The 12,263-nt window shown below is 30.1% G+C and overlaps 1 protein-coding gene across 11 annotated transcripts; it reads left to right on the forward strand.

The window, feature by feature from the left end:
* The first annotated feature begins 62 nt into the window (after nt 1-62).
* LOC124957881 (mediator of RNA polymerase II transcription subunit 14) lies at nt 63-9,668 on the forward strand. 11 transcript variants are annotated; one of them, XM_047515354.1, is made up of 26 exons: nt 63-167; nt 1,367-1,499; nt 1,619-1,813; nt 1,936-2,069; nt 2,157-2,330; nt 2,412-2,537; nt 2,638-2,817; nt 2,931-3,124; nt 3,233-3,350; nt 3,429-3,570; nt 3,644-3,848; nt 3,945-4,104; nt 4,183-4,390; nt 5,142-5,350; nt 5,481-5,727; nt 5,858-6,001; nt 6,133-6,276; nt 6,442-6,614; nt 6,699-6,893; nt 6,975-7,232; nt 7,321-7,567; nt 7,704-8,074; nt 8,175-8,333; nt 8,426-8,695; nt 8,797-9,060; nt 9,158-9,668. In XM_047515354.1, exons 4-26 carry the CDS (start codon nt 1,956-1,958, stop codon nt 9,320-9,322), a joined length of 4,467 nt encoding a protein of 1,488 aa, XP_047371310.1. In that variant the 5' UTR covers nt 63-167; nt 1,367-1,499; nt 1,619-1,813; nt 1,936-1,955; the 3' UTR covers nt 9,323-9,668. The 11 variants fall into 11 exon arrangements, with proteins under 11 accessions (XP_047371310.1, XP_047371314.1, XP_047371312.1 ...); XM_047515358.1 differs by having other exon boundaries at nt 1,367-1,495; XM_047515356.1 differs by having other exon boundaries at nt 114-226.
* The last annotated feature ends 2,595 nt before the right edge of the window (nt 9,669-12,263 follow it).

Genomic DNA, 12,263 nt, shown 5'->3' on the forward strand with positions numbered 1-12,263 from the left:
TTCCTTATTGGTCGTTATAATATGTTGACACTAACGCCCTCTCCTAGTAATCGTGAGTAACATTAACATAATTAAACATGAATCAACCCATCGCACTTTTCTTTCAGTTGCTTTAAGTATTTGGTTGAAGTTGACTGAAATCAGTTTTCGATGGTCGCTTAGCTAATGTAACTATATAAAGAGAAAGTTATGTCCTTTTGGCGAGAAGTAATGGGTTGTTCGGAAAGTAATTTCGTTCTTTTTTTTTTTTGATGAAAAATGAAAGACAATTTTCGTACAATGAACCAATATTTTATTAAATTATATATTAAAAAATTCTCGTCCCAATATCTTTTGCCATCTTTCGGATAGTAGCATGATCCACGCTCATAAAATGTTTGATCTTTGCTGCAAAGAACTGATCGAGGTGGTTCTTGACCTCTTCATTTGAAGTGAAGGTTTTACCGTCTAAAAAATTTTGCAGTGACCGAAACAAATAATAATCCAAAGGTGCCAGATCTGGAAAATATGGTGGGTGTGGCGTTTTATCCCATTCAAGCTGTAAAAGTTTTCGGCGAGAGACTAAACTTGTATGAGGTCTCGCATTATCCTGGTGGAACACTACACCTTTTCTGTTGATTAATTCTGGCCGTTTCTGTTGAAGTGCAACATTCAGTTTGTCCAGCTGATGACAGTAGACTTCCGAATTAATTGTTGTGTTATCCGGTAAAATCTCAAAAAACAAACAATTCCTTTAAAATCTCACCAAACAGACAGCATCATCTTTTTTTGATGGATATTGACTTTGGAAAAAGTCAATATATAATTTAATAAAATATTCGTTCATTATACGAAAATTGTCTTTCATTTTCACAAAAAAAAAAAAGAAAAAAAAAAAAAAAAAAAAAAAAAACAAAACGAAATTACTTTCCGAACAATCCAATAGATTTTTTTTTTTTTTTACATAATGATTTACATACTGTCGATTTGAAAAGGCTATAAAATGAAATGTTCCATGTTATTTAAACTTTTTTTTATGAAAGTGTTGAAAAACATTTTAATTTATGAAGTTATTATCATATATATATATATTTTTTTTTTTTACTTAACAATTTGATCATTAAAAAATTACAAAATATATCGCATAAATTGTTGATAATTTGGAAGGATATATGGATTCTCATTAAGTTTTTTTCAAATGTTATTTTTTTCATTTAAAAAAAGTAACCTATAGTTAATTCGTTTTCGATAAAATAACCTTCAAATTTTCACCTATTGAATTTAATTTTACCTCTTATAAAAAATATATATATATATATATATATATATATATATATATATATAAAATGAAAGATTGAATTATTTTAATGTGATATATTTTTCACAGTGATTGCATTGAATATAACTTTATTAATTCAACTGACGTTTCTGGTCTAATGATACAGAAAGTGCCTGGAAGATTGCAGCTTTATGATCCAAAGTTATACATCTATGATCACATTTAAAAGTACATTCAGTATGTATGTAAAATGTATATAATAAAAAGTTTAATATTATAAAAGTAACAAATATTGTTTAACGATATAAATTGTTTTATAATACGATTATTAGGTATTAATTATTTGTATTATTTTCCAAGATCGGAAGAGGATAGATCTTATTGTTTAAAATAAAAAAAAATAAAAATGGCACCTGTACCATTAGAAGGACATCAAACGCCAGTAACAAATAATATACCACAAGAGGGTAATCGTGGTGGTTCTATATCTCTTGGCTTGCTCATAGATTTCATTATACAACGTACTTATCATGAACTTACTGTACTAGCAGAATTGTAAGTCTATATCTTTTATTTATACATTTAAAGATTATTGAAGAATATTTTATTTCTTTAACATTAGACATTTAAATGTAGAAATAAGGTATAAATGATAATAAGTAACTTATTTCCTTTAGGTTACCCTCGCAAAACTGATATGGAACGTAAAATTGAAATTTATAATTTTTCTGCTAGAACGAGACAATTATATGTTCGTTTATTGGCATTAGTAAAATGGGCCAACAGTGCATCTAAAGTCGATAAATCAGCAGTAAGTACATATATTTATATATATATATACTGTATTGATTTTTTTTTTACTCAAGTAATATAAATATAATTTTTTCATATGTTGCAGCACATTATGGCATTTTTAGACAAACAATCATTACTATTTGTTGATACTGCTGACATGTTGGCAAGAATGGCACGAAAAACACTCGTTCATGCAAGATTACCTAATTTTCATATTCCTGCAGCAGTAGAAGTCCTCACTACAGGCACATATGGTCGTTTACCAGCTTGTATCAGAGTATGCAGATAATATATAATAATCTACAAAAATAGGAATTACAATGAATAATCAATTATTTAAAAAATGTTATTTATACAGGAAAGAATAGTACCGCCTGATCCTATTACTCCAGCAGAAAAAAGAAGTACATTACAAAGATTAAATCAAGTAATACAACATAGACTAGTTACTGGAAATTTACTTCCACAAATGCGTAATTTGAAGGTATGTTTATAAAATGATTTATAATTGAGGAATATCATTTTTTATTTTACATTGTTGCTTCTTGATCTATTCTTTTTTTTCCCCCCCTTCGTTTTTATAGATCGAAGCTGGTAGAGTAACATTTTTAGTCGAACAAGAATTTTCAGTCTCGCTTACTGTTATGGGAGATGGTCCAGCAGTACCATGGAGATTATTGGAATTGGAGATTTTAGTTTCTGATAGAGAAACGGGAGATGGAAAAGCATTAGTACATCCCTTACAAACGCGTTATGTTCATCAGGTAAATAAATATAATATTATCATATTATGTATACAATTAATGTTTTTTGTGTTTTTTTTTTTTTTTTTTTTTTTTCCTTTTTTTTTTTTTTTTTTTTTTTTTTTTTATGAAAGGTCGTGCAATCTAGATTAGCAGAAAGTTCTAATCCATTGTCTGAAGTATACCATATTCTTCATTATTTTTGTCAATCGTTACAATTGGAAGTACTTTATTCACAAACATTAAGATTAATTCGTGATAGATTAGATGAACATATACATGTAGATGAATATACACCTGGAAAATGTTTATCTATATCATATTGGAGGTATGTGCTTGAGATAAAAAGATTGTATCGTCTTTAATCTTTTTTATAGTGCAATTCTCTTTATGATTATTATTAATATATATATATATACATAATAATAAATTTCAGAGAGTTAACTAGTAAAGATCCTAGATCAGAACTTGGATACAGATTAACTGTACAAGTTGATCAACATGATCCTGCAAGACCTCTTGCTGTAGTACATGTACCATCATTAGGTAGCAAGGTTGGAATTAAACAATTATTTCTTATTGTACCAATTATTATAATTGCTTTATTTTATGTATTCTTTATGATTAATTAGGAAAGTGAAATAGCAGATAGGGCTATAAGATCAGATCAATTATCAATGGAGTGTTTACTTGTGCATACTATTTATATACGAACAAGAAGTCGCCTTTCTGAATTAAAACAAGAATTGCAAGCAATATTGAAAGATGTTGAATGTAAGTATATAGGGAGGGGGAAAAAAGTACTGATTTTTTTTTTTTTTTTCACATAAATAATGCTTCATTATAGGTACATTAGCAGGATCTCCAGCTATTTTATCAGTTCCAGTATTACAGCCGTGTTTAAGAGCAGAGCTTCTCTTAGTTACAGTAGATACTCATACGGGGATGCTTCAATGTCATGTACCACAATATGATGCTCCTTTAGTGCCTGAATTAACTGCTGCATTGAATGGTGATCATTCTAGACTTACTACACTTATATCAGAATTAAGGTAAAGTTTTATGAATTATTCTGTTAATATTAATTGATATCATATTTCTTCAAAAGAAAGTATAAAATTTATATATTACAAACTTTGCTATCATAGATTTTGGATCACACAAAGAAGATGTGAAAAAACATTACAACATTTACCTGCCACATCTTATGAACGTTTACCAGTTTTACATCATCCAGAACATCCAATGTCAAAAATTAGTAGACATCGTATGTTTGTTCAATTACATAGGCATCCGTCAGTTATTTTGGTATATACGAAATATCATCATCTTTAATAGCATAATTTAAAGTAACGGGAATATTTAATGTTTATTATTTTATTTTAGATTGTGGCATTCAAGGAAAAAGAAAATTCTCCATGTGAAATTGAATGTTCATTTTATCTTGCAGTAGTAAAACATAGTTCTATTGAAGATGATCCACACGATGATAGTATAGAAGCAGAAATTCCTAAGATGTATTTAAAAGTTCAAACACTTATTGAATTTGACACATTTGTGATTACTCATGGACCATTCACTAGCGTTGATAGTGGTAAGTATATATACGTAAATATAAATAATCAGAAATATGTGTTATCAGTTAATTATATATAGTAGGCATGTCGAAATGTTGACATCTGTTATACTATTGTAAGTTGCTATGTATGTACAATTCTTTTTATTTTTTTTTTTATTTTTTTTTTTTTATTTTTACGTTAATATATAAAATCTATGTGTATTATCTAACATATAAAGTTATGCATGACTTAGTAATATGAAACTTTTCGAAGTCAATAATTTATTGACTGTAGAAAGAATATGAATTTCTAATATTTGTTATTGCCAGAAGTACAGGTACGTTAATAATATTAGAAAAAAAAAAAGTATTATTTAATAGATTCTTGTCACAATTAAAATAAATTTATTGTTTCATATCTTTCATTTTTGTAATATGGCTGTTGTTTTGCTTTGTCATTCATTTTATCTTTGCATTAGTATTGTAAAAATGTAAGCAACCAGCATCAGTGTCAGACTAGAAGATACAAATTATAACAGTTCATTGGGTCCTGTTATTTTCAACATATATTTCTATGTATACAAGTAAGCTTTATCATTGGAAGTTTTATCTTTAACAAAGATTTCTGTGTTATTAATTACTTCCTAAATAATGACTAATATGTCCCAAATTTCTTACTAATCGTTTAATTGTTTACGTGTTGTAACTACAAGTATTAACATCTGGCAACAATGAATGTGATGTTGGCATCTTACTACTTTGGGGGATTAATGGGAGGATTTTTTAGGGAGTAATGATCAAGATGGGGGGTACATTACAGAAGCGATGGAGCCAATGAGCAACAAGCGCAGAAGCACGGGAACTGGGGGAAGAACAGATGCAGTGGGTATAGCACAGAACAGAAGATCAAAACATCCAGCATATTTTATTCCTGAATTGGCCCACGTTGTAGCTTTGTGCGATGAAAGGATACCATTTGTAACTTTGGCTCAAGAGGTAAAATAAAATATTTTATAATTTATTGTTTAATCAAGGAGTAACTAAAATAAATAATGTATATATATATATATATTACATTCATATATTTCAATATTAAATTATTATTATTAAATAAATATTTTTACAGCTTAGTAGACGGGATATAGCACATCAAGGGCTTCAAGTAGAAGCAAATGCTACGGCTTTAGTATTGAAACTTGTACAGTTACTTCCTCCATCACCAAATATTGCAACAAGCAGTGCGTGGTATTCTCTTTTAAAAAGACTTCTTAGTGTTTCTATCAGAGTTCATGGAAAAGGGATAGGAAAGTCATGGATGGCTGAATTTGTTTTTTACAGTAGTCCTCTTACTAGTAACCATACTAAGGAACAAGGTATTCTTCTTTATTACAATATATAAAGTTAAGAAATATAATTATTTGTTAATTAATTTTTCTCTACAAGATTTGAAGATTTTATGCAGATAATTATCTTTGATAATATATATAATTATTTATATTTAAGGTTTACGTAGACCAGTATATTTTTCATATGATATGTTAACGGCGGATAATGTGTCACGCACAGTAGATTCATTATTGAATGATTGGGCACAAATTGTTCATTTGTATTCAATAGTTCAAGATTTAGCTGAATATTTTAAAATCGGTAAGTTATGTGAAATAACATTTCTGTGTGAAAATGATATTTATTGATAACAATTGTTTTCTTTCTTTTTTTCTTTTTTTTTCTTTTATTTTTTTTTCTCTTTTTTTCTTTTTTTTTTTTTTTTTCTCTAGAAAAATATAATTTACGAAATCTGGTCACAGTTAAATCATATAGTTATAGCAAACTAATCCTTGCGTATGGTCCTAATCGGGGAGCAACTGTAACTGTATATTGGAATACTGATGATAAAGCATTTAAATTAATATTTGGGAAAAGTAAGTAAGGTTATTAATAATGAATTCTAATTTCAATTATTCAGTTTTATTTATTATTATTTTTAATTATACAATTTTAATATACAATTATAATTATACAATATTAAATAGATAGATTACTTAATATATGATCAACGTTTAATTTTAATTATTCATATGTTGCAGGCCCGACAAATACAGTTGCCAATGCACATTCTATCATGAAGGAACAACTTGAAGCACATTTGAATAGGCATAGAAATTTAGCTCAATTAATTATTATACTTCATGAAACTATACAGCCACTTACATCAATTAGCAAATTACCAACTATTCCTCAACTTTGTGTATATAATTCCGTAAGTCTTATAATATTAATATTATTTTACTATTGTACAATTTTATTATGATGTTTTTCTTTTTTCTTTTTTTTTTTTTTACAGAGGCCACAAGTACCAGTACAAACATTTACGATAATGCCACAGTGTGTAACATTGGTGAGAATAGCATACCAAGGATTGTATTGTTTGGAATTAAGAATGAGAGGAAATGGGCTTGTTAGTTTACGTGATGGTGCATATAGTTGTTTTGATAGAAGTTATATTGTTAATGAATTTACACCTATGCAAGGTCTTAAGGTAATAGATATAATATGGATATAAATATTTTTTTTTAGATTTTATTAATTAATTACATTATTATTATTATTATTTTTATAGGCATTTCTTTCCAAGTACGTGGATGAGAGCGCACTTTTTAGAAGAAGATCACAATCAGAAGATGATAATCCACCATCGCCAGTTACTATGGATAGCGATGGCGGAGGAAGTGGAGTTGGTTTTTTAAGTCATCATAGAAGCGGTCCACAATCTCCAGCCCAACAACGAGATGGTTTAAGATTTCATCCACCATTAACTCCACCATCTGGTAGTAATCCACATACACCTGCTAGTCCACATACTGCGAATATATCACAGGTATTTTTTTCAATTGGAATACCAAAAATATAAATGGCTGTTTATATTTTTATTGATATAATAAATTAATAAAGTGAAATAATTTCAGGCCAGTCAACATCAAAGTTTTGGTAGCAGTCCTGCAACTTCGTTTAATTTAGCATCACCGCCTTCGCTACCCCCTAATACACCAAATATGTTACCACACCCATCACCTGGTTCAAGTCTTGTTGCCAACAGTCCTTTAAATCCAATGCATGTATCAAGTCCTGTTGGACTTATGCCAACATCTTCTCCAGGGCCTTGCAATAATGTACAAGTAGGACATTCGCCTGCAGGATCGTTTATGCAAACAGGTACAAATGTTCAAATAAATATATGCTAAATTAATATATATATATATATATATATATATATATATATATATATATATATATATATATACGTATATTATGAATGTTTTAAAACTAAAACTTCATTTGTTGATATTAGGCCATATTGATGGTAGTCCATTTCCTTCTTCACAAAGTATGGCCTCTCCTGCTGCTTCAAATTGGCCAGGATCTCCAAGTGTTCCACGACCTTCTCCAGTTAGACCTGGTCAAAGTCCTGGCCATGCAGCCTTACATAGTCCTCAAGCGACGGATCACAAAAGTGGCAGTCATATATCTAGAGTATTACCTCAAAGATCATGGGCCGGAGCTGTACCAACTCTTCTCACTCATGAAGCATTAGAACTACTTTCTTGTCCTTCTTCTCATCCTTCTGGATTACCTGGGCCAGATTTATCACCGCTAGAAAGATTTTTGGGTTGTATTTATATGAGGCGACAATTAACGCGTTTCATTCAAAAAGACGAATGTGTAAGAATAACATTAACATATTTATATAACTTGTATAATTCTGATTTATAATTTCAAAAATAAGATATGAAAAATTAAATATGTCCTATCATAATTTCAGTTAACTAGCATCAACATCACAGAACCAGGCGTTGTACACTTTAAAGTGGAAAGTTTACAATGTAGAGTTGGATTAAATCCACAACATCTTCAATCTCTTCATATAAAAGTACAACCGCTTTCGGAACACAAAGATCAATGGACTTCCGAGGAATTACAAGTAAGATTAATAAATTATATAACTTCTTCTTTTTTTTTTTTTGTTTTTAATGATAAATATAATTAATTCTTCTTATTGACAATTTTCTATAGATTATAGAAAAATTTTTCGATACTCGCGTTGCTGTTCCACCTTATAAACCAAATACAATATCTGGCTTTGGAAAGATGCTTAACGTTCCTTTCAACGTTTTAAAAGATTTTGTCCAAATAATGAAATTAGAACTTGTACCTGGTCTTGCACAACAGCAACAATTAAAATGGTCTGTACAATGGTGTTTACGTATTCCACCATCTGCAACACCAATTGTGCCAACTGGTATGGCAGCTGTACTTGTGTGCAGAAACAAAATTCTATTTTTTGTAAGAATATTTTTCTATTAATTTTATAATTATATATTATATAATTATATTAACACTATATATTAAGAGACCTATATAATCAAGATATTTTTTAATTTCAGTTACAAATAACAAGAATAGGTATACCATATCAAGGAGAAACACCATCCCTTGTACTACCACTTGTATATGATGTCAGTACTAATTTAACTCAATTAGCAGAGAAAAGAGATCCTAGTCCTGCTTCTGCAACTGCAGCAGCGTCGTTACAATTAAAAAGATTTGCTGAATATGGTGCAAATCAATCAGAGTGCTCCTTGTTTCCAGCTGTAAGAGATCTTTTAACAAATTTGACGCTTCCTTCTGAACCTCCAGTAATATCACAGGTATTCATTATTATAAAATAATAATCATTATCCTTAATAACGTTCTTAATATATTTATTTAAGATTTTATTAACATTTCATTTATATTATTTTACAGGTTGTTGCATCTCCAGCTGGAAGTCAAGTAACTGCAACTCAACAAATACAAAGTCCAGCTATGCAGTTACATTCTCCGATGGCTGGAACACAAGGACCACCGCAAGGACCATATGGCATTCAAGGTATGCCACCGATGGGAATGATGAGCGGACCTTCGCAATAGGATTTACTATACTCTCCTAACCTCGCTTGTTTATCCAATTCTACATCTTGGATAAATTAAAAATATGTTCGCGTCGTCGATTATTAATTATTCTCTTACAAAAAGTATTTCATTATTTAAGAGAGAGACATCAATCTATTTAAGCTGCCAAGATCAAACATTGCCGGAGAGTTTTAGGAGAGCCAATTCATTTATAAAAGTTAAAAAAGAAAAAAAAAAAAGAAAAAAAAAGAAAAGAAAATTGGCCGTTAATCAGATATATTTAATATTCTGTTAAATGTTGGAAATAGTACATCTTATGTCACTCATTGTCCTTTCACAAAAATGTATCTATGCATACACACACCTACACACACATTTAAATGGTGGAGAATAATTTAAATTATTGACATGACATCAATTATATAATAAATGTATAAAGTATTGTATCATATAAGTGCATTATTATAATGTATACTTATTAATTAATAAGAAAACAGTAATTATATATATATATAAAAATGATTGTTAGGAAAGATATGTTTATATTAATAACTGTTATATTTTATGTAACAATACTATTTCTAAAAATTAGACCAATGCAAGTGTCTTAAAATACAAATTAATTATAATAATATGCATTTTTTGTATGTTTTACTCACGCTATAGAAAAGTGTAGATACGCGAGTAAATAATACGAGGTGTTTGTAAATAAAAGACACTAAATACCAGAAAAATTCTAATGAGAGTTGTTATTCTTTTATATTTAATTTACTATTTACAACTAATCCTGAAACACTCATAATACACGAAACTAAAAAAATAAATAAATAAATTTAAAGGATGAAACGAAGGGTCGATAAAAGGTTGCTGCACTCTAAAATAACGATGGCTTTACTCTATAGTGACAGTGACCCTACTTTAATATTTAAATAGAACGAAGTCCACGGTAGTAACTTTTAATTAACGTCCGTGATACTCCCGTGAGTGTTATAATAATGGTAATCTAATTTAAAAATTTGCATACCCCGGGTTATTATGAGTTAAACGAAAATTCTACATTCCAACACTAACTGGAAGAGAATTAGTCCCTAGACTATGCAGATAGATATATCCCTCATATGTCCCTCGATGATCCTTACAGAAGATAAAGAGAATATGAAAAGTAGAAAGATACAGCAGCTTTACACAATGCTGAGACAGTAACCCGCACAAAGTCCCCACACCTATGGGCCCTATCGATGGGTCCTACCCGGAACTTATAGATAATAATTAATAATACTAAATAAGAATAAATAGGAATGACTATGAAAATAAATTCTATAGAAAAGCTGTAGGTCCGTTTCTTTAAAAAATTATTTTAGAATTTTATTATATTTAATCATTTATATATCGAAGTATTGTTAGCAATATAAAAAGTAAGTTTGTAACGTAAAGATAGAATGAAAAATTTGGAAAAGTCAAATATGCAGCCATTCGCTCGTTAGTACTTGCGTTATAAGACTTTGCAAGTATTAACGACCCAGGTCTCACCACGTGGAGGTTGCTGCATGTGGAGACCCACGGGCTTACGGTGACTCTACTCTAAAATCCGCGTTCCACGATACCGATCCGCGATACCTTTCCGCTTCAATGCACTGGCTTCTTAACTAACAGGGTATGCGTAGCTTAGCTACAACACACCTCTTACAGATAGCTCCACCGATGTACCGTCTGCTTCAGACATAACGGATTATTAAGCACATCTGAATTCGTGCTTTCCGAATTTCGAACAAACAAAGCGCACTCCTTAGAAATACTAATCGCGTCGCGACACTCACGTGTGTGTTATAATTACGTAGATTCTACTGTTAAGCCGAAATTCGCGAAGTACCCCCATCGAAATTTGCAAAAAATCAAACGAAGTCCACGGTAGGACCTTTAAACGCGCCCGAACACCCACGCGAGTGTTAGAAAAACGTAACTCTACTCTAAATTCGCGTTTTCGATTCGAACAATCAAACGTAATATAATCGCGCCCGAGAACACCCACGCCTGTGCCCGCCGACACGCGCGCCAGTGTTCTTCCTATCCTTCCCGTATTCGCGCGTAGAAATCGATGATGAATCCTGCCATGTGATGTATCATCCGGCCGCTGTTGAACCTATCCCTCGATGACCTATACTGTAAAAGAAAAAGATAAAGAGGAAATAAAAGAACAAATAATATATAAAACAGAATAATATATATGTACATATATAAAATACAAATAGAAAATAAATATATATAAATAGATGAGACCTAGAAAAAGAAACAAGAGATGCAGCATTATAAATCATAATCAAAAACATAATCAGAAACATAATTAAACACATAATTAAACACATAATTAAACACATAATTAAATATATAATTAGAAAGAAACAACATAAATGAATATTAAAAATACATAAATAACATATTAATAACATAATTGAAAACATAATTAAAAATGAAAAATATGAGATAGAAACGAGAGCCGGATATAAAAAAGAGAGCCCAGAGAAAGAGAAGAATAGAGAGCCCCAAAAAGATAAGACTAGAGAAACATTTCTATATGATGCTGTGACAGCAACCCGCACAGAAGCCCTCCCCCACAGGCCCCACCCGTGGGTCCCACCCGAGATATATAAAGGATAATCAATGAGAGTATATAAGAATAAATAGAAATGACAGCTGACATAAGAGTGTGATAGATAAATTTCCTTGTCATTTCTGTTAGAAATAATTGTACAATTAATTCTGTTATATTTCTTCTTTTGAAGAATTATTAGCTATATAAGATGGAAATATGTTAATGTTTAATTGGAATTAGATTGAAAAAATATTGGAAAAGTAATACAGTATGCAGCCATTCGCTCGATAATACTTGCGTTATAAGATTTACAATTAGACTATGCAAGTAATACCGACCCAGGTCTCACCGCGTGGAGGTTGCTGCATA

Source organism: Vespa velutina, chromosome 2 (assembly GCF_912470025.1).
Source record: "Vespa velutina chromosome 2, iVesVel2.1, whole genome shotgun sequence".
NCBI lineage: Eukaryota > Metazoa > Arthropoda > Insecta > Hymenoptera > Vespidae > Vespa > Vespa velutina.

Excerpts from the sequence above, each read along its gene's own strand:
- LOC124957881 (XM_047515361.1), top strand. The coding sequence starts at position 1,665 with ATGGCACCTGTACCATTAGAAGGACATCAAACGCCAGTAACAAATAAT. Across the intron at positions 2,331-2,411 it reads GTTTACCAGCTTGTATCAGA|GAAAGAATAGTACCGCCTGA; the intron begins GTATGCAGATAA and ends TTATTTATACAG. Across the intron at positions 6,277-6,441 it reads TAAATTAATATTTGGGAAAA|GCCCGACAAATACAGTTGCC; the intron begins GTAAGTAAGGTT and ends CATATGTTGCAG.